The sequence below is a fragment of the Ochotona princeps genome, chromosome 27 (genome assembly GCF_030435755.1).
Source record: "Ochotona princeps isolate mOchPri1 chromosome 27, mOchPri1.hap1, whole genome shotgun sequence".
NCBI lineage: Eukaryota > Metazoa > Chordata > Mammalia > Lagomorpha > Ochotonidae > Ochotona > Ochotona princeps.
Genome location: NC_080858.1, coordinates 440,945 through 464,373, shown reverse-complemented (window position 1 = coordinate 464,373; position 23,429 = coordinate 440,945). Strand labels below are relative to the sequence as shown.

The window sequence follows — 23,429 nt, the reverse complement described above, 5'->3', positions numbered from 1 at the left end:
GGAAATTGACCAAAGATTTATCTACTATCTTTGTTCAAATCACTTCCTGATTATTTCTCCATGTAAATTCACTTTGAGTGGACATATCATACTCAGAGACCTTTATCTGCTTACAAGCAAGTAGGGGGAGAACCAAGATGAAGGCAACGGCTGCAGACATGTTCAAGATGACAGAGAATCATTAAGGTAAAGAACAGAGAGTAGAATACAGAAAAAGATAGGGGTCAGGCAGTCAACAAGGAGGTACCTGGAGACCACCCTGGACACAGGGAAGAGGCAAGAATGGCAGAGAGGTGTTACAGGGAACAGAAAACCTACCAGCCACCTGTAAGCTGTGATCCAAATTCCAGCAACAACCAGGGATCCAGTGGTGGCCACAGATCAGCCCTTGCAGCAGCAAGGTGGGAGCCTGGGTTGGCATGGGGAGCTCAGGAGGTGATGGCAGGCTGGGACTGGCCAATCATGATGAATACTTTGGCCCAGCAATGAATGGAAAGGAGCTGCAGACTCCACAGGGCAGACTGGCAGTGGGTCGGTGATAACAGCACAGGGATCAAATGCCAGAGTGGGCGCATTTGAAGTTAGTCACATCCAGCTGATCCTATGGGAAGGACAGCACCAGCTTCACACCCTGCAGGAACTGTGTGTTCCCCGGATCTGAAGGCCAACAACACTGGCTTTCTGGCAGGGCGACTGGGTGTCATCTTGTGGGTTTAGACAAGACCAGCACCAATGATAAACCAGTTATCTGGAACAGTTGGCATCGTCCTAACCCAGCACACCGATTGTACATAAAAACTAACTTGTTGACCTATAGCTAATACATCTTGGGAATCTGCACTAAGGAGAAAAAGCCAAACAGGATTGCAATGTCAAAAGTTAAAAAAAGTGGCAGAGGCACAATGAATGTTAATGAAGACACCCTGGAAAAGGAGAAAAAACCTCTACCACCCTCAGAGTCAACTGAGAAAGACGTTGACAAAATGGGGGACACAGAATTCAGAAAATATATTATAAAGCTTCTGACCAACAATGAGAAGTACATAATACAAGAGCAAACACTTAAAAGAATTTGTCACACTAGATATGAATCAAATGAAAACTGACATTTCAGAAGTTAAGAATAGAGTGGAGCAAATTAAAAGTACAGTGGAGAGTCTCAAAAACAGACTGAATGAAGCAGAAGAAAGAATATCAAAATTGGAAGATGTTTCCTGTCACCACAGGGGAACAAACACAAAGCTACAAGCTGAGCTAAGATTAAGTAAAAAACTACCCAAGAATTAAAAGATATGATTAAAAGACCCAATGTAAGAACTATGGTGATCCCTGGAGGTACAGAAAGAGAAACTGGGATTAAAGGTTTATTCAATGAAAATAAACGGAAATTGTCCTAATCTGAAGAATTGGAAAAAAATATGCAGGAGGGGCACAGAACTCCTAATAGAGTTAATCAAAAGCAAACATCACCAAGACATGATAATCAAGCTATCCTCAGATGAACATAAAGATAAAATCCTTAAATGTGCAGGTGAGAAAAATCAAGTGACCTATAGAGGAACCCCAATCAAACACACAGCTGACATCTCGGAGGAAACACACACTCTCCCTGAATAATTTATTTGCGTTCAAAATAAATTAAATTATATATATATCAAACATAAACACATGCATATTTTAAAAAAAGACAATTGTGAAGGTGTTAAAATGAGAGCAATGCATGGTGAATGAATGGAATCACATTTTAGTATTTATCCAGTTCAGCCAGATTGATTACTTTTTAAAGTATTTTAGACTGGGCCCAAACAGTAGCCTAGTGGCTAAGTCCTCACCTTGGATGTGCTGGGATCACATATGGGCACCAGTTCTAATCCCCACGGCCCTGCTTCCCATCTAGCTCCCTGCTTGCGTCTTGGGAAAACAGTCGCGGATGGCACTAGTCCTTGGGACCTTGCAACTGCATGGGACACCTGGAAGAGGCTCTGGGCTTCTGGCTGCGGTTTTTCTTTTCGATTTGGAAACCAATGCTTTGAGAAACATTGCCCCCAGGGACCACCCCCACAACCATCAAGGGAGAAGCTGTGTAACTGTCCCTGATGAGATGCCTTCCAATATTGACAGCTGTCCAGTGTTTTCCAGGGAAGAAGATTCAAAGGAACAGTGCACTATGGGAACTGCCAATGTAGAGGAAACAGGGTGGAGGTGATGGGGCTGAGAACAGCACACAATAATGGGTTATCATCTTCTTGTGGCATAGAGACCTGATAACCATCACAAGCACATAGACACATTATAAGCATGTTTTATCCCTCTCTGTCTTTAAGAACAGGTGGTTTCACAACCATGTCAATTCCATAATGTTGCAAATTGCTGTTGATGTTATGTCGGGACTCTAGGTTGAATGGGATGATATTCTGCCAGCTCTAACAACGGGCCAGAAATGGTCTCCCCAAGAGACTGTTCAACCCATCTGGACAATAAATAGCTGGACTTTATACTTGGAAAAAAAAAAAAGAACAGGTGGTTAATGCTTATTCTTTTATTAAGTGATGCATAATCGCTAACAGACCACACTTTTACATACACCACTTCCAAGGAAAAATCCAAGTTTCAGTAAAAATTGTTATAGGTTCTTTCAATCACTGGAAACATTCATTTACAAATTCCACTTTGAATCTTTCTATGATAACATTCTCAAGAAAAAGAAAGCCAACTGGTACATCTGTATACTCTTTGCATGATATTTACATTTAGGTGACAAGGAAAAAATGAGTCTTTTTAAAATTTTGGTGTAAAAAGTTTATTATTGTAAAATTGACATTTACATTTTGACCAGAGTAGGAAGACTGTAGGGCTAGGGAAGTGTGAGTGAGACCATTATTTTCTTTTTTTTTTTTAATTATTTATTATTTAACTTCAGTAATTACATTGTATTATGTGACACAGTTACATAGATACTTGGGTTCTCCCCACCCCTCCCCAAACCCTCCCACCATGGTGGATTCCTCGACCTTGTCGCATAACCACAGCTCAAGTTCAGTTGAGATTTCCCCATTGCAAGCGTATACCAAACATAGAGTCCAGCATCTTATTGTCCCGTCAAGTTCAATGGCTTCTTAGGTATACCCTCTCTGGTCTGATGACAGAGCCCGCAGAGTATCATCCCAGTCAATTGAAAGCTCCAACATACCATCAGCAAAAATTTACATCACCATGGAATTAATTGACATAGTAATGAGTAACCAATATGGTAAAAGTAAATGCGATTTCTTATCCACCTTCTGTGACCACCTCATTGACATTTCAATTTTGGTTTATACACAACATATAACATTCATAACATAACTTGTCATACATAACATCATATCATCTTAAATTAAGGCAAACATGTGGTATTTAACCTTTTGGGATTGGCTCATTTCCCTTAGCATTATGGTTTCCAGTTTGGCCCATTTGGCCACAAAGAACTGCATTTTGGCTTTTTTAATAGCTGAGTAGTATTCCATGGAGTAGATGAACCATAGCTTTCTTATCCAATCCTCTGTTGATGGGCATTTTGGTTGTTTCCATGTTTTTGCAATTACTGATTGTGCTGCTATGAACATAGGAGTGCATGTTGGTTTCTCATAAAACAAGTGTTCTGGATATATTCCTAGGAGTGCTATTGCTGGATCATACGGTATGTTGAATTTGAGTTGTTTGAATATTCTCCATACTGATTTCCATAGAGGCTGTACCAGCCTGCAGCCCCACCAGCAGTGGAGTAGGGTTCCCTTTTCCCCGCAACCTCGCCAACAAGTGTCGTTGGTGCTTTTATTCATGTGGGCCAGTCTTACTGGCGTTAGGTGGTACCTCATTGATGTTTTAATTTGGATTTCCCTTATTGCCAGGGAACTTGAGCATTTTTTCATATGTTTCTTTGCCATTTGGGTTTGTTCCTTTGTGAAGTGTTTGCCCATTTCCCGTGCCCATTTCTTGAGTGGGTTGCTTGTTTTGACATTTTGGTTGTTTTGTAGCTCTTTGTATATTCTGGATATTAGCCCTCTATCACCTATGTCGTGTGCGAAGATCTTCTCCCATTCTGTGGGTTGCCTTTTTACTTTGTTGATTGTTTCTCTAGCTGTACAGAAGCTTCTTAGTTTGATGAGGTCCCAATTGTTTATTTTGGTCTTGATTTCTACTGCATCTGGAGTCTTTTTTAGGAAGTGAGGGCCTACCCCTAAGTGTTCCAGTGTGTTTCCAACATTTTCTTCCAAAAGTTTGAAGGTTTCTGGATGTAGGTTTAGATCTGTTATCCATTTAGATCTGATCTTAGTGTATGGTGAGAGATGTGGATAGAAGACTTATTTGAAGAAAACTACAAACTGCTTAAAAAAGAAATTGAACAAGACCTCAAAAGATGGAGTAACATCCCATGCTCCTGGATAGGTAAAATCAATATCATTAAAATGTCTATACTGCCAAAAGCAATATATACATTCAACGCAATCCCAATCAAATTGCCCAAAACATTCTTCATGGAACTGGAAACAATGATCCAAAGGTTCATCTGGAAGCACAAAAAACCACGGATAGCTAGAACTATCCTGAAAAACAGGAAGTTAGCAGGGGGAATCACAGTTCTGGACCTCTGGACATACTATAGGGCAGTGGTTATCAAAACAGCGTGGTACTGGCACAAAGATAGAGAGGAAGATCAATGGAGCAGAATAGAAACGCCAGAAGGAAACCCACACAGATACAGCCAAATAATCTTTGACAAAAAGACAAACGACAACCCAGGCAAATGGGAAGGTCTGTTCAATAAATGCTGTTGGGACAACTGGTTGATAGCCTGCAGAGACCATTATTTTCAATCTTCGTCATGAGAATGTTGGGGCCCCATGCAAATACTGGCAGAGAGCAGTTAGAAGTGCACAAACTTCATTCTTCAATTTATAAGGCATTGACTACATGCTACATAGTACATTCTCAAGAAAAAGTTGCCTCTCTTGCACTTGGTGCTCAGAATTTTGGGTTTGATAGAGCCTTGTACCTAAACATTAAGCTGTGGGCGTCGTCAAGGCTGTCACAGATGAGAAACATACCCATGGGCTTCACCTTAAACGTTTGACTTACATCAACATCAGTCATAGTTTGCACTTTTAATACATTTTTTTTAATCTGAGAGCAGAGGAACAATGAGAAACAGAGGCAGACAAATATCTTCCATCCATTGGTTCCCATTACAAACGGCAAAGGCACCAGCAGCTGAGCTGATATGAAGTCAGATTCCAGGAACTAGAAGTGGACCAGCAAGGACACAAACTAGTGGGGATTATCTGGGATGCCAGCACCTCAGATAGATTCTTTCCCTACTATGCCACAACACTAGCTTATTTTTAGGGTTGAAAGACTTAAGATCAAAGCTCATATCAGCAAAACAACTCATCCAGTGGCAAACAAAAACCTGCTGTGCAAAGCCATGACACATGAAATCAGTGTGAATCTGAGCAGTAGTTCTGGCAGCTGACACATAAATTCCACTACCCATTACCACATCCCAACAATCTGATAGCAGATAATTCTCGTATCTCTGGGATATACTTCCAAGAGTATAGGAGGAGACAAAGTGGCCAAAACTGAACAACATTTTGCCAGACATCACAAGAAAATCTCCACTCTGATGAAAGATACATCTTTCATTCCTGAGTATTTAGCATTACAGTTGCCACATACCTCAACTAATAGTTGTGATCCCAATACTAATCTGTAACAGAATGTGCGAGTAGATTGTATAAAAGCTATATCAGATCAGTGAAAATTAAAAAGATGATATTTGAAACAAGTGTTATACAGTGAATATTCATTAAAATTTTAAGATATGAAAGCAGAACTTATTCATTTTTTCACTCATAACAAAGGGAGAACAAGTACAGATTGCATTTGAAATATCTTAGCACCATAAAGCCTGTATTGTGAAATACAATGATACTCTTCATAATTTTGCTGATGTGTAAATAAAAGCTGTACGCCAGCAAAAGGTTTTTCAATATTGCTCATGTTAAAAAGGTTCCTGTGTTGTGTGAATTTTATGACAGGTGATTAGGTATGACTTACGCCTAAAGAGAGGCAAGTGCTGGTATTGGTTTACCAGACTCACCACATTGATGTTTTCATGTCTGAATTCTCTGGTATCTAATCAAAGGCTTTTCAACACTTAGCACGTTTATAAGTTTTTTTTCCCTAAGTAGATTCCCTGATGTGTGATTAAGTGTGACTTCCAGTAAAATGCTTTACCACAGTCTCTACATTCATAAAATTATTCCCCTGTGTGTATTATCTGATGTCTAACAAGAGATGACTGCTGGCAAAAGGCTTTTCCACAATTGTTGCACATGTTTTTCTCTTGTGTGGATTTTCTGATGTTTGTTTAGGTATGACTTCTGGCCAAAAGCTTTTCCACACTCTTTACATTCATAAGGTTTTTCCCCTGCATGAATTGTCTGATGTGTAATGAAGGCTGACTTGTGGGAAAAGGTTTTTCCACACTCACTACATTCATAAGGTTTTTCTCGTGTGTGGATTTTCTCATGTTTCTTCAGGTTTGACTTGTGACCAAAAGCTTTCCCACACTCTTTACATTCATAAGGCTTTTCCCCCGTGTGAATTCTCTGATGTGAAATGAGAACTGACCTATTATAAAAGGATTTCTTACATTCACTACATTCATAAGGTTTCTCCCCTGTGTGGCTTCTCTGACGTATGCTTAGGTATGATTCGCAGCCAAAAACTTTCCCACACACACTACATTCATAAGGATTTTCCCCTGTGTGGATTCCCTGATGTGTGATTAGGTATGATTTCTGGGAAAAAGTTTTCCCACACTCACTACATTCATAAGGTTTTTCCCCTGTGTGGACCCTCTGATGTGTGATTAGGTATGATTTCTGGTGAAAAGCTTTCCCACACTCACTGCATTCATAGAGTTTTACCCATGTGTGGATTCTCTGATGTTTAAGAAGAGATGAGTGACCACAAAAGGATTTTGGACACTCACTACATTGATAAGGTTTTTCCCCTGTGTGGATTCTCTGATGTATAATGAGATCATATGGCCTGAAAAAGGCTTTTCCACACTCAGGACACTGATAAGGTTTTTCCCCTGTGTGGAGTTTGCGATGTTTAATTAGGTATGATTTCTGACAAAATGCTTTCCCACACTCAGGGCACTGATAGGGTTTTTCCCGTGTGTGGATTTTCTGATGTATTATGAGAGCTGACTTGTGGGAAAAGGCTTTCCCACACTCCTTACATTCATAAGGTTTTTCCCCTGTGTGTATTCTCTGATGTACAGTTAGATATGATATCCTGTTAAAACCTTTCCCACAGTCACTACATTCATAAAGATTTTCCCCTGTGTGGATTCTCTGATGTCTAATGAGAGATGACGGGTCAGAAAAGGCTTTTGGACACTCACTACATTCATAAGGTTTTTCCCCTGTGTGGGTTCTCTGATGTGTGATTAGGTGTGATTTCTGCCAAAAAACTTTCTTACACTGACTACATTCATGAAGATTTTCCTCTGTGTGGATTCTCCGATGTTTAATGAGAGATGACTGCTGGCAAAAGGCTTTTGGACACTCTCTACAGTCATACAGCTTTCCCCTTGTGTGGATTCTCTGATGTGTAATGAGAGCTAACTTGTGGCAAAAGGCTTTTCCACACTTGCTACATTCATAAGGTTTTTCCCATGTGTGGATTTTGTGATGTTTGATTAGGTATGACTTCTGATGAAAAGCTTTCCCATTCTCAGGTACATTAGAGGCATGCCCTTTTCCAAATGTCGTTGCATCAGGATTCCTAGGAAAAAGACACATTTTGAAATAAATCATGTTCTTTTCCTCTACCATTCAAGAAGCACCTCATTTCTGAGCTCTCTTCTGGGAAGTGGTTTGGCCCTTTCCTATTCTAAATACACCGGGTCTCTTTTGGAGTGAAAGTCCTGTCTGCAACTGAATCCCAGTTTCTGCTTCCATGCTAAGCTGCAGAAAGCACGACAGAGCTTTCCTGTGTACATTTGCTCTGCTTCCCAACATAGAAGATGAGTAAGATATCTGGGTCTTAGACCAGAACCATGTGATTTTTCTCAGCAAAGAGAAGACTTCACAAGGTTGGTATGCCTTTTGTCAAATGGGACTGAAACTATGGAAATGAATCTTGGCACCAGATGGCTAAGAATAAACATGGGCCGACCCACCCAACCCCAGCCAATGCCTAGTTCTGGGTGCAATGAAAAGAAAGACAGGAATTATGGTTCTCAAGTTTTTTGGTACCCTTTCCCTTTCCATAGCATGTTTCAAGTATGGCCAGAGCTAAAATTAGGCATCTATGTAATGCGACTCCTTTTTGAGTTATTATATACTTTCTGTGTTTACAACTTGCCTGAAAATTATTTCTTTACTTTCCTGATTAGCTTCAAGGAGCTCATTCTTTTTGTAGGACTCTGAAATGAGGAAAAAAGAGTAACCATATCCATGAATCACAACTAAGTATTTCTGTTCAAATGCTCAAGTAAAGCTGATGAGGTTTCTTGCCATTCTAGATACAGAAGACTTTAACATCAGTAAAATGTGTACATTCAATACATTAATATAACAGCTTTTTTTGTAATTTTCAATTACTTGGAATTTTTTATTTTAAATTGATGGTGGTAGAGCAGAAAATGTGGTACAGAAATTCTAACTAATGCTTGGAATGTCTTACATCCCATAATAGAGCCAGTTTGTCTCATCTTGGCTACTCTGTTTCCAATACAACTTCCTGAAAACATATCCTGGGAGGTGGCAGATGATGACTCAAGTGGTTCGGATCATGTAAAAGATCAATATGTAGTTGCACATAATTTACCTTAAGCTGGCAAATTTTAAGAGTTGAAAGCACTGTTAGAATAAACCTGCACATGCAGACTATAGAATGCTGTGTCTCATGCATGACACTAGCTGTCCTTTGGGAAGAAACTTTCCCAGCCAACATGTACTGAACTATGTTACCATCCTCCCCGCCTTCTTTGCTGACCTACCTGGAACACCCTGGTTTACAGAGTTTTCCCCTGTCCGATGCACTGATTCTTGTTCCAACTTGAAGATCACATCAGGCTTTGCAATGCAGAACCCTGTTAATGAGAAATAATGTAGCCTTTGTGAAAGCACTAACTTGGGGACTTCAAGGAGAAAAGCGTGGTTCCAGGACCTGTGTCACAAAAGGGCTAATAGGAATTATTCTCAGGCAGGTAGATGTTCAAGTTCTTTACAGCTTCAAATACTAGTCCTATCAAGTCCTAAACTTTCAAAACTCTTTAGTTTGTCAACTCTACAGAAGATACTCTGTTTGGGCATGACAGAATTTCACTCACCCAAGGACAGCAGATGGCTATAGGTTTCAAGCATCACATCCTTGTACAGAGTTTTCTGAGCATTGTTCATGTGCTGCCATTCCTCCTGGGTGAAGTCCACAGCCACGTCTTCGAATGACAACAACACCTAGAAAAACACATGTCTCCTCAGTGCTGGATCACTACATAGAAAGACTGACAGTGCATTCTATATATGTTTAAGTTGCCACTTGAATGGGTACAGCTAAATTTACAATCTATAAAACATCACAAAGTAAAATGAAAATGAAAATATCTTACACGGTATTATTCTGTAAGATTGTTCTCTGTAATGACTCTGATTCTAATTAATTGTTGAAGGCACTGGATATCATATTTGCCAGAAATATATACAGTCTTCAACAATATCTCTAGTCTTTAATCACTAATACCAAAAAATGTAACCCATGTGAGAGTAATGTTCTGGACGGTCAGTATTTTATGTATCCTTTGTTTAAGCTCTTGAGGAACAGAAAGTAGGTTTTTGTTCTTCGTTACTATTATTATCTACTTTGCATGTCTTGATATATTTATCTAATGGAGTGTTATAATTGTGAATCTGAAATGAAATCAAAGTATGCTGTTGTAAAAAGTAGAGAGGAAGATGAATAGTTAATGCAGGCAGGAAACAGGGTAGAAAAGGAAAACAAACTAAAATCTGTATTTTTGATATATGTAAAATTTGCTCACTACATACAAACGTATGTATATATATGTATGTATGCACACTAGATAGAAACACTATGTCATAACAGACGAGGCCTCAGAATGACACAATTATGAAGTAAATGTGTCTGAAAACAAAGGCTTAAAAGACATGACACAAAGTACACATAAGAAATGAAAAAATTACAAATAGTGTTAAAAAGTTTGTATTCATTTTATAGTAACTGAAAAACTGATAAAAATATCATTTACAAACATAAATGACAATATTTTTACTTCACTCTGTGGAACTATGACAAAACATATGCTTAACTATAAGTCAAAAGTATAATCATTGGGGCCAGGGTGATAATGGTAGGCAAGGGAGACCAGGACGGCCCCAAAACTTGGGATCCTGTATCCACATGGGAGACCCAGAATAAGCTTCTGGATTCAGATCAGTTCAGCTCTGGCTGTTGCAGTTACATGGGGATTGAACCAGTGAACAAAGAATCTTTCTCTCTGTATCTCCTTCTATTATCTGACTTTCCAATAAAAAGTAAATAACAATATTTTAAAACAAATGAAGACTAGAAGATCTAAAAGGCAAAATATTTAAATCATTAGGTAGCTTCTCTGATTACATGAAATTAAGTTAGAAATTTGTTCTCTGATCACATAGAATTAAGTTAGAAATAATATTCTAAATTCTCCTAGAGAAAAAAGTCAGAAGGAAAATCAGAAAATATACTTGACAAATTGTATCTTAACAATGGCATTACAATTTGGTTTTGTAATCATCAAAATCGCTTCTATTCACACATTATATATAGCACATTCACTGTGGGCTGGTTTTAAGAATTGTTTAGGAAATATTAAGTATATTTGGGACTGTGAAAAAGTTAATAAGGTCAATGGATGATAGAGTTACAGGACAATCTCCATTTAATTTGTTCATCAGTTTCAAAAGAAATAATTGTGCACTGCAATATAAGAATATGATTGTTAAATAAAAATTTTAAAAGACTAAGCAATAAAAACTAAAATGAGAAAAAAAAAGAAAATATTAAAAATAGTACTAAATGAAACCCTTTTGCAAGACTCCCATAAGGAGTGAAAAGGAAAACAAGTTTATGAGAAATGGCTAATTAGAACAAGCAGATTTTTAGGATGATTTATCATTAAGTGATTGAAAATTGCAACCATAATCAATGCCACTTTATATCCATTGCAATGTCCTTCATAAACAAATGTTCACAAAGAAAAACTAAAATTAGGCATTTCTTATGCAAGTGTAAAATGATGAAACTAGTACGAAATATGGTACTCAAGGACAGCATGTTAACATTCTCACAATGTTGGAACCAGTATGGGGTATCACGTGAAAGAAGCAGGGAGCACGTGTTCTCACGGTCTGAATCTGTTTCCTTTCAAAGTTGCCAGTATCTGTGGAATGAACTGTGGCATTGTGGACTGAGCTTCCCATACGGGTGCGGTTCATAACCTGGGTGTTCCTTTTTTATTTATTTTTTATAAAAGATTTATTTATTTTTATTGAAAAGTCAGATTTTACAGAGAGAAGGAGAGTCAGAGAGAAAGAACTTCCATCCTCTGGTTCCTTCCCAAGTAGAAGTTAATGGCTGGAGCGGAGTGGATGCAGGAGCTTCTTCTGGGTCTCCCATGTAGGTGCAGACCCAAGGCCTTAGGCAGACATCCACTGCTTTCCCAGGCCAAACTCAGGGAAGCTGATGGGAAGTGGGACCGCTGGGACACCAATTGGTGACCATATTGGATCATGGCTCCTGCAAGGCAAAGCAAGGCAAGGACTTTAGCCACTGGGCTATAGTGCTGGGTACCATGTTCCACTTTCAATTCAATTTCCTGCTTTTGCCCTGGGAAAACAACAGAGGATGGCTCAATTCCTTCAACACCTCTGCCCATGAGTGAGGTCTGAAGTGGCTCCTGGCTTTGGCTTGCCTTGGCTCTTGCCATTGTAGCCATGTGGGGAGTAAAGTAACAGATGGAAGATCTCTATCGCTCTCTCACCTTTTTTCTACTGCTCTGCATTCAAATAGAAAGCAAACATAATGCCACAAAGGAGAGCTCTGTGGTTTAGTAGATAAAGCCACTGACATCCCACATGGGCAATGGTTCAAAGCCTGGATGTTCCACTTCTGACCCAACTCTCTGATAACAGGCCTGGAAAGGAAGTGGAGGATGGATCAAGCACTTGGGTTCCTGTAACCAAGTCACAGACATGGACAAAACTCCTGGCTCATGGCTTCAGACTTGCTTACCTCTGGCCATTCCAATTATTGAGGAGTGAACCAGCAGATGGCAGATCTATCTCCATCTCTCCCTCTTCCTCAGTAGCTCTGCTTTACAAATTAAAAAATCCTGAAGGAAAAGAAAGCACCCTGCAGTAGGAAATGGTATTATGGTACAGCACATTAAGCTACCATTAGCCCCATTTCCAATCCAGTTCTAAGCTAACATACATTGGAAACAGTAGGAGATGGCTCAAGTATTTGGGTGGGACACTCAGTTGGACCTCCTGGTTCTTCTCTTTGACATGGCCCAGCCCTGACATTGGAACCACTTGGAGATACAACTGGCAGATAGCAGATAGCTCTCTCTCTCCTCTTTCTGTAACCCAGTCTTTTAAATAAGTAAATAAATAGGATTTATTTAAATATTTAACAAAAAATGTAGCGTATTTCATTCTCCACACATCCCTGTAGCAGCTCATGAATATACTATACCCTCCAAATGTTATTAGCCATCACACTATTTCAGCCATTCCAAAAAAGGCAAAAAAAAATGAATAATGAATATATGTATGTGGAAATTCTTACTACTCCAAATAAAATGCTTGAGCGTTTATTGTCAGGTTGGTACTCAGTCATTTTGATTGTATCATGTATAAGGTGTGCAAAAATCATTTCAAACTTGATATTCCACAGTAATTAACAATTTTAGTTTCAAACTGAATCATGTACAGTGAGGACCTTGGATAAGTGGGAGGCTGGGTGGGGCTTCTCCCTTTATCTCCACATTTACCCCAGATACAGAAAAAAAAAAAGAGAAAGTGGAAATGATAGTCTTACACACTTTTCTATAGCCCTTGAACCCTTGTGCCCTAATTAACCATGTGATGATTGTCAAACATAAAGAAAAAAAACTGAATCATGTAAATAATGTCTGTCTATGGCATCAGAAAATGGGGAAAGGTTCACTCAGCTTTAACCGCCCCAATGTATTAGTTATGACAATTTTACTTTCTTTCCTCTTGGGTTATCATTTGAGTTTAGGAAACATAAAGCCCCTACAATACAATGTAAATCAAGCTGAGAAGTAAACAGACAACTTACTGAAGATGTGTTTGAAAGCATGTCTTGGAAGTATGTGGTGGGCTGCAGGGCTACACCTGCAAGAGAAGGTGGGGAGAGGGAGTTAGGAATTGGTCTTGCTTGTTCCTAGTCTCCTTAGTGGCTCCTATTGTGCTAAGTAATGTCAAGACAGGAACCAGACACAATGGCTGGGGACACAAAATCCATCATCTTCCCTGGGCAAGAATAGTGCTTTACAGAGGACAGTGCCAGGAAGGCTTCCTTGAAACAGCATCAACAATTTCAATAATTGGCAGTGATTAATTAAATTAAGTGCTCGTTAGCTTAATTCCAACATTTATTACTTATTTAAAAATAACAATGTTACTGCCAAGTACTAACTTATTTTTTAACAACCATTGTTCAGACTACAACACACCATAGAAAAACATCAGTTACTAAAATTGTTACTGCAGCAAAATAACTGGGTATTAAGTATTTCCCTATTCTATAGAGGAGCTGCATAAGGATTTCCATTAGAACACTGCTTGCAGTTTATACTAAAATTATGTAAAGGCAGAAATCTTTCAGTCAAGAGTTCTTTTGTCTACACCTACATAGGAAATACAGATATAAGTATTCTACACAGATTGTTAGTAATTATTCCAAATGAAAGTTCATAAGACTTCAATGACACTTCCCAGTTTAAAAACCCTCTATGACACTTGACTTTGTCATTTAATTTGTCATAGCCCATAGGAAATCCATAAATATGGCAGCAACATTGTTTGAAAAATATTTTTGGGCCCGATACAGTAGCCTGGTGGCTAAAGTCCTTGCCTCGCATGCACCAGGATCCCATATGGGTGCGGTTCTAATCCCAGCAGCCCCGCTTCCCATCCAGCTCCCTGCTTGTGGCCTGGGATAGAAGTCAAGGACAGCCCAAAGCCTTGGGACCCTGCACCTGTGTTGGAGGCCCGGAAGAGGCTCTGGACTCCTGGCTTTGGATCAGGAACAAGCTCCAGAGCCTGTCTTCAATTGGCTCAGCTGCAGCCATTTCAGCCGCTTGGGGAATAAATCACTGGATGAAAGATTTTCCTCTCTGCATGTGTAACTTTACAATAAAAATAAATAAATCTTAAGAAAAACTTATTTAAAAAAAAAAAAAACTTTACCTCATGAAATAGTTATTTCAAAAGCCAGAGAAAATTATTAGACTTAGAGGAGTGAATGTCATGATACATGAAGTTGGGCTTCTGCTTGGGACAGATCACGTCTGATCCCCAAATGCCTTGTCCATGCCTACTGGCCATTTATCACTTCCAATGCAGTATCCTGCTATTGTGCCTGGAACACAGTGGGTGGGTTCCAGGACCCCCAGGAAACCTAGATGGATTCCTGTTGCCGGACTAAGCATGGCAGAGCCCTGAGCGTGAATCAACCAGTGATGGAATAGCTCTCATCTCTCTGCAATCTATGTTTCTTTTTTTTTTTTTTTTTTTTTTTTTTGTTTTTTTTTTTTAACTATATTTATTTCATTTTATGACACAGCTTCATAGGCTATTGGGTTCCCCCAACCCCTTCCCAAACCCTCCCCCACATTGAATTACTCCACATTATTACATTAGTACAGATCATAACCAGTCAGATTCCTTCATTGCGGGCATGGACCATGCAGGGAGTCCAGCATCATATTGTCCAGATAAATTCAAGTTTCATTGGGAAACCATCCCTGGTCTGAAAGTAGGGCTGGCAGAATATCATCCTATCCAATAAAAAGCCCCGACACAATTCAGCAACAATTTACAACATCATGAAGTTAATTGACATGGTATTGAGTAACCAGTATGTCAGAAAATGCAAGTCCTTAACCACATCCTGTGACTTGAACTTCATTGACATTTCAATTTTAGTTTATATACAACCGGCTGCTATACACCTTAAAATAGTTATATAGTACTATTCAGCTGTCTAGTGTCTATTTTCATTTATATATTTAGCAGCTTAAAGTAGTCAAGCGTGATTTCTATTGAACTACATGAAATTTAGGATAGTCCAAACAGGCTTATACCTCAGACAAGCCATATGTTAACAATTGAGTTGCAGGACAGTTTTAGGAGGGGTGTGCAGAGAAATCTTCAGTACCTTAGTGAGTAATTAATCTTTGTGTCCTACCTAGTTAGGTATATGGGAGTCCAACCTGACTGTATCCTGTCTGTTTTAAGATTTCCTTATTGGTCTCTGCTTATCTGATCTAATTTTTTTTGGGGGGGAGGATTCCAGAGCAACCATGATGGTCATTGCAAGAGAGGGAGGGGAGCCAAAGTTGGAACTGAGTTAGGATCAGAGAAAGCTCCTCTCCCGAGTCCCAAAGGAAGTTTACTGTTCTTCTGTTTCTGAGGACCACTCAGGGCTCCTGGCTGTTGTTCTGATGACATTAGATCCTGTGAAGAAGGATCTGGGTTTCTTCCATCCCATGAGGGAGATCCAATAGGGAATGGTTGACCTCATAGTTCTCTGCCTACTAGGACACTCCAATTCCCTGTGATCTCCTTGGCAGTTGGGATACAATCCTTGGTGCCCATACTGATGGTCTTTGGTGAGGATCCAGGAGTCTCCATGGTTGGGATACAAGCCTCCTCCTGTCCTCCTGCTCCACTCTGGGGGTCCCCTCCTGCTCTGTGTATATGACCTCCTGTTAAGAGGCTGTCAGGATCGCTTTGGATCCCACTGTATGTCTTTACAGTTTTTGCTAATGTCTAATGCAGATTCGAGTTTGCTGTAAGTTACTTGTTACAAGCTTGATAGGTTATACTTAACATCTTCCTCACACACTCTAAGAAGGTAGAAGATTTCTGTGCTCTCCTGACCCATTACGGAATAACATAGGGTATTAAAAGCATATCAGGCTTTTCAGTTCTTTGATGTAGATTACAGGCAATCTGACTCTCATTGATTGCTGGTTCATTGGTTACATCACAATAGCTTATTACATGTGATACAGGCTGTTTGAGTTTGTAATAATATTGTTATTTACAGGTACTATTGTCTAGATTGACATCATTTCATCTTAAATTAAGGCAAACATGTGGTATCTAACCTATATTCTTTTTTTTTTTTTTTAATTTTATTTTAAATTCATTAATTACATTGTATTATGTGACACAGTTTCATAGGTACTGGGATTCTCCCCACCCCTCCCCAAACCCTCCCACCATGGTGGATTCCTCCACCTTGTTGCATAACCACAGTTCAAGTTCAGTTGAGATTCCCCCATTGCAAGCATATACCAAACATAGAGTCCAGCATCTTATTGTCCAGATAAGTTCAACGGCTTCTTAGGTATACACTCTCTGGTCTGAAGACAGAGCCAGCAGACTATCATCCCGATCAATTAAAAGCTCCAACATACCATCAGCAAAAATTTACATCACCATGGAATTAATTGACATAGTAACGAGTAACCAATATGGTAAAAGTAAATGCGATTTCTTATCCACCTTCTGTGACCACCTCATTGACATTTCAATTTAGGTTTATACACAACATATAACATTCATAACATAACTTGTTATACATAACATCGTGTCATCTTAAATTAAGGCAAACATGTGGTATTTAACCTTTTGGGATTGGCTCATTTCCCTTAGCATTATGGTTTCCAGTTTGGCCCATTTGGCCACAAAGAACTGCATTTTGTTTTGTTTAATAGCTGAGTAGTATTCCATGGAGTAGATGAACCATAGCTTTCTTATCCAATCCTCTGTTGATGGGCATTTTGGTTGCTTCCATGTCTTTGCAATTACTGATTGTGCTGCTATGAACATAGGAGTGCATGTTGGTTTCTCATAGAACAAGTGTTCTGGATATATTCCTAGGAGTGCTATTGCTGGATCATACGGTATGTTGAATTTGAGTTGTTTGAATATTCTCCATACTGATTTCCATAGAGGCTGTACCAGCCTGCAGCCCCACCAGCAGTGGAGTAGGGTTCCCTTTTCCCCGCAACCTCGCCAACAAGTGTCGTTGGTGCTTTTATTCATGTGGGCCAGTCTTACTGGCGTTAGGTGGTACCTCATTGATGTTTTAATTTGGATTTCCCTTATTGCCAGGGAACTTGAGCATTTTTTCATATGTTTCTTTGCCATTTGGGTTTGTTCCTTTGTGAAGTGTTTGCCCATTTCCCGTGCCCATTTCTTGAGTGGGTTGCTTGTTTTGACATTTTGGTTGTTTTGTAGCTCTTTGTATATTCTGGATATTAGCCCTCTATCACCTATGTCGTGTGCGAAGATCTTCTCCCATTCTGTGGGTTGCCTTTTTACTTTGTTGATTGTTTCTCTAGCTGTACAGAAGCTTCTTAGTTTGATGAGGTCCCAATTGTTTATTTTGGTCTTGATTTCTACTGCATCTGGAGTCTTTTTTAGGAAGTGAGGGCCTACCCCTAAGTGTTCCAGTGTGTTTCCAACATTTTCTTCCAAAAGTTTGAAGGTTTCTGGATGTAGGTTTAGATCTGTTATCCATTTAGATCTGATCTTAGTGTATGGTGAGAGATGTGGATAGAAGACTTATTTGAAGAAAACTACAAACTGCTTAAAAAAGAAATTGAACAAGACCTCAAAAGATGGAGTAACATCCCATGCTCCTGGATAGGTAAAATCAATATCATTAAAATGTCTATACTGCCAAAAGCAATATATACATTCAACGCAATCCCAATCAAATTGCCCAAAACATTCTTCATGGAACTGGAAACAATGATCCAAAGGTTCATCTGGAAGCACAAAAAACCACGGATAGCTAGAACTATCCTGAAAAACAGGAAGTTAGCAGGGGGAATCACAGTTCTGGACCTCTGGACATACTATAGGGCAGTGGTTATCAAAACAGCGTGGTACTGGCACAAAGATAGAGAGGAAGATCAATGGAGCAGAATAGAAACGCCAGAAGGAAACCCACACAGATACAGCCAAATAATCTTTGACAAAAAGACAAACGACAACCCAGGCAAATGGGAAGGTCTGTTCAATAAATGCTGTTGGGACAACTGGTTGATAGCCTGCAGAGACCATTATTTTCAATCTTCGTCATGAGAATGTTGGGGCCCCATGCAAATACTGGCAGAGAGCAGTTAGAAGTGCACAAACTTCATTCTTCAATTTATAAGGCATTGACTACATGCTACATAGTACATTCTCAAGAAAAAGTTGCCTCTCTTGCACTTGGTGCTCAGAATTTTGGGTTTGATAGAGCCTTGTACCTAAACATTAAGCTGTGGGCGTCGTCAAGGCTGTCACAGATGAGAAACATACCCATGGGCTTCACCTTAAACGTTTGACTTACATCAACATCAGTCATAGTTTGCACTTTTAATACATTTTTTTTAATCTGAGAGCAGAGGAACAATGAGAAACAGAGGCAGACAAATATCTTCCATCCATTGGTTCCCATTACAAACGGCAAAGGCACCAGCAGCTGAGCTGATATGAAGTCAGATTCCAGGAACTAGAAGTGGACCAGCAAGGACACAAACTAGTGGGGATTATCTGGGATGCCAGCACCTCAGATAGATTCTTTCCCTACTATGCCACAACACTAGCTTATTTTTAGGGTTGAAAGACTTAAGATCAAAGCTCATATCAGCAAAACAACTCATCCAGTGGCAAACAAAAACCTGCTGTGCAAAGCCATGACACATGAAATCAGTGTGAATCTGAGCAGTAGTTCTGGCAGCTGACACATAAATTCCACTACCCATTACCACATCCCAACAATCTGATAGCAGATAATTCTCGTATCTCTGGGATATACTTCCAAGAGTATAGGAGGAGACAAAGTGGCCAAAACTGAACAACATTTTGCCAGACATCACAAGAAAATCTCCACTCTGATGAAAGATACATCTTTCATTCCTGAGTATTTAGCATTACAGTTGCCACATACCTCAACTAATAGTTGTGATCCCAATACTAATCTGTAACAGAATGTGCGAGTAGATTGTATAAAAGCTATATCAGATCAGTGAAAATTAAAAAGATGATATTTGAAACAAGTGTTATACAGTGAATATTCATTAAAATTTTAAGATATGAAAGCAGAACTTATTCATTTTTTCACTCATAACAAAGGGAGAACAAGTACAGATTGCATTTGAAATATCTTAGCACCATAAAGCCTGTATTGTGAAATACAATGATACTCTTCATAATTTTGCTGATGTGTAAATAAAAGCTGTACGCCAGCAAAAGGTTTTTCAATATTGCTCATGTTAAAAAGGTTCCTGTGTTGTGTGAATTTTATGACAGGTGATTAGGTATGACTTACGCCTAAAGAGAGGCAAGTGCTGGTATTGGTTTACCAGACTCACCACATTGATGTTTTCATGTCTGAATTCTCTGGTATCTAATCAAAGGCTTTTCAACACTTAGCACGTTTATAAGTTTTTTTTCCCTAAGTAGATTCCCTGATGTGTGATTAAGTGTGACTTCCAGTAAAATGCTTTACCACAGTCTCTACATTCATAAAATTATTCCCCTGTGTGTATTATCTGATGTCTAACAAGAGATGACTGCTGGCAAAAGGCTTTTCCACAATTGTTGCACATGTTTTTCTCTTGTGTGGATTTTCTGATGTTTGTTTAGGTATGACTTCTGGCCAAAAGCTTTTCCACACTCTTTACATTCATAAGGTTTTTCCCCTGCATGAATTGTCTGATGTGTAATGAAGGCTGACTTGTGGGAAAAGGTTTTTCCACACTCACTACATTCATAAGGTTTTTCTCGTGTGTGGATTTTCTCATGTTTCTTCAGGTTTGACTTGTGACCAAAAGCTTTCCCACACTCTTTACATTCATAAGGCTTTTCCCCCGTGTGAATTCTCTGATGTGAAATGAGAACTGACCTATTATAAAAGGATTTCTTACATTCACTACATTCATAAGGTTTCTCCCCTGTGTGGCTTCTCTGACGTATGCTTAGGTATGATTCGCAGCCAAAAACTTTCCCACACACACTACATTCATAAGGATTTTCCCCTGTGTGGATTCCCTGATGTGTGATTAGGTATGATTTCTGGGAAAAAGTTTTCCCACACTCACTACATTCATAAGGTTTTTCCCCTGTGTGGACCCTCTGATGTGTGATTAGGTATGATTTCTGGTGAAAAGCTTTCCCACACTCACTGCATTCATAGAGTTTTACCCATGTGTGGATTCTCTGATGTTTAAGAAGAGATGAGTGACCACAAAAGGATTTTGGACACTCACTACATTGATAAGGTTTTTCCCCTGTGTGGATTCTCTGATGTATAATGAGATCATATGGCCTGAAAAAGGCTTTTCCACACTCAGGACACTGATAAGGTTTTTCCCCTGTGTGGAGTTTGCGATGTTTAATTAGGTATGATTTCTGACAAAATGCTTTCCCACACTCAGGGCACTGATAGGGTTTTTCCCGTGTGTGGATTTTCTGATGTATTATGAGAGCTGACTTGTGGGAAAAGGCTTTCCCACACTCCTTACATTCATAAGGTTTTTCCCCTGTGTGTATTCTCTGATGTACAGTTAGATATGATATCCTGTTAAAACCTTTCCCACAGTCACTACATTCATAAAGATTTTCCCCTGTGTGGATTCTCTGATGTCTAATGAGAGATGACGGGTCAGAAAAGGCTTTTGGACACTCACTACATTCATAAGGTTTTTCCCCTGTGTGGGTTCTCTGATGTGTGATTAGGTGTGATTTCTGCCAAAAAACTTTCTTACACTGACTACATTCATGAAGATTTTCCTCTGTGTGGATTCTCCGATGTTTAATGAGAGATGACTGCTGGCAAAAGGCTTTTGGACACTCTCTACAGTCATACAGCTTTCCCCTTGTGTGGATTCTCTGATGTGTAATGAGAGCTAACTTGTGGCAAAAGGCTTTTCCACACTTGCTACATTCATAAGGTTTTTCCCATGTGTGGATTTTGTGATGTTTGATTAGGTATGACTTCTGATGAAAAGCTTTCCCATTCTCAGGTACATTAGAGGCATGCCCTTTTCCAAATGTCGTTGCATCAGGATTCCTAGGAAAAAGACACATTTTGAAATAAATCATGTTCTTTTCCTCTACCATTCAAGAAGCACCTCATTTCTGAGCTCTCTTCTGGGAAGTGGTTTGGCCCTTTCCTATTCTAAATACACCGGGTCTCTTTTGGAGTGAAAGTCCTGTCTGCAACTGAATCCCAGTTTCTGCTTCCATGCTAAGCTGCAGAAAGCACGACAGAGCTTTCCTGTGTACATTTGCTCTGCTTCCCAACATAGAAGATGAGTAAGATATCTGGGTCTTAGACCAGAACCATGTGATTTTTCTCAGCAAAGAGAAGACTTCACAAGGTTGGTATGCCTTTTGTCAAATGGGACTGAAACTATGGAAATGAATCTTGGCACCAGATGGCTAAGAATAAACATGGGCCGACCCACCCAACCCCAGCCAATGCCTAGTTCTGGGTGCAATGAAAAGAAAGACAGGAATTATGGTTCTCAAGTTTTTTGGTACCCTTTCCCTTTCCATAGCATGTTTCAAGTATGGCCAGAGCTAAAATTAGGCATCTATGTAATGCGACTCCTTTTTGAGTTATTATATACTTTCTGTGTTTACAACTTGCCTGAAAATTATTTCTTTACTTTCCTGATTAGCTTCAAGGAGCTCATTCTTTTTGTAGGACTCTGAAATGAGGAAAAAAGAGTAACCATATCCATGAATCACAACTAAGTATTTCTGTTCAAATGCTCAAGTAAAGCTGATGAGGTTTCTTGCCATTCTAGATACAGAAGACTTTAACATCAGTAAAATGTGTACATTCAATACATTAATATAACAGCTTTTTTTGTAATTTTCAATTACTTGGAATTTTTTATTTTAAATTGATGGTGGTAGAGCAGAAAATGTGGTACAGAAATTCTAACTAATGCTTGGAATGTCTTACATCCCATAATAGAGCCAGTTTGTCTCATCTTGGCTACTCTGTTTCCAATACAACTTCCTGAAAACATATCCTGGGAGGTGGCAGATGATGACTCAAGTGGTTCGGATCATGTAAAAGATCAATATGTAGTTGCACATAATTTACCTTAAGCTGGCAAATTTTAAGAGTTGAAAGCACTGTTAGAATAAACCTGCACATGCAGACTATAGAATGCTGTGTCTCATGCATGACACTAGCTGTCCTTTGGGAAGAAACTTTCCCAGCCAACATGTACTGAACTATGTTACCATCCTCCCCGCCTTCTTTGCTGACCTACGTGGAACACCCTGGTTTACAGAGTTTTCCCCTGTCCGATGCACTGATTCTTGCTCCAACTTGAAGATCACATCAGGCTTTGCAATGCAGAACCCTGTTAATGAGAAATAATGTAGCCTTTGTGAAAGCACTAACTTGGGGACTTCAAGGAGAAAAGCGTGGTTCCAGGACCTGTGTCACAAAAGGGCTAATAGGAATTATTCTCAGGCAGGTAGATGTTCAAGTTCTTTACAGCTTCAAATACTAGTCCTATCAAGTCCTAAACTTTCAAAACTCTTTAGTTTGTCAACTCTACAGAAGATACTCTGTTTGGGCATGACAGAATTTCACTCACCCAAGGACAGCAGATGGCTATAGGTTTCAAGCATCACATCCTTGTACAGAGTTTTCTGAGCATTGTTCATGTGCTGCCATTCCTCCTGGGTGAGGTCCACAACCACGTCTTCGAATGACAACAACACCTAGAAACACACATGTCTCCTCAGTGCTGGATCACTACATAGAAAGACTGACAGTGCATTCTATATATGTTTAAGTTGCCACTTGAATGGGTACAGCTGAATTTACAATCTATAAAACATCACAAAGTAAAATGAAAATGAAAATATCTTACACGGTATTATTCTGTACGATTGTTCTCTGTAATGACTCTGATTCTAATTAACTGTTGAAGGCACTGGATATCATATTTGCCAGAAATATATACAGTCTTCAACAATATCTCTAGTCTTTAATCACTAATACCAAAAAATGTAACCCAT

At 39.3% G+C, this 23,429-nt stretch overlaps 2 protein-coding genes and 1 pseudogene across 2 annotated transcripts in view; all 3 read right to left on the bottom strand.

Annotated features, from left to right (window-relative positions):
• Nucleotides 1-6,208: 6,208 nt before the first annotated feature.
• On the bottom strand, nucleotides 6,209-7,859 carry LOC131478079 (zinc finger protein OZF-like). The gene is given in 2 exon segments (XM_058655666.1): nucleotides 6,209-6,377; nucleotides 6,379-7,859. Coding segments are annotated over 2 exon segments (1,650 nt in total).
• A 499-nt stretch (nucleotides 7,860-8,358) lies between these two features.
• Nucleotides 8,359-23,429, bottom strand: part of LOC131478135 (KRAB domain-containing protein 4-like) — a 38,705-nt gene continuing 23,634 nt past the window's right edge. The window contains exons 3-5 of the mRNA XM_058656045.1: nucleotides 9,395-9,521; nucleotides 9,062-9,154; nucleotides 8,359-8,485 (exon numbers count right to left, since the gene is read on the bottom strand). Of these exons, the coding sequence (XP_058512028.1) occupies nucleotides 8,397-8,485; nucleotides 9,062-9,154; nucleotides 9,395-9,521 (309 nt within the window). The 3' untranslated portion in view covers nucleotides 8,359-8,396. The remainder of the gene's footprint in view (nucleotides 8,486-9,061; nucleotides 9,155-9,394; nucleotides 9,522-23,429) is intronic.
• Nucleotides 19,786-21,567, bottom strand: LOC131478134 (zinc finger protein OZF-like; annotated as a pseudogene).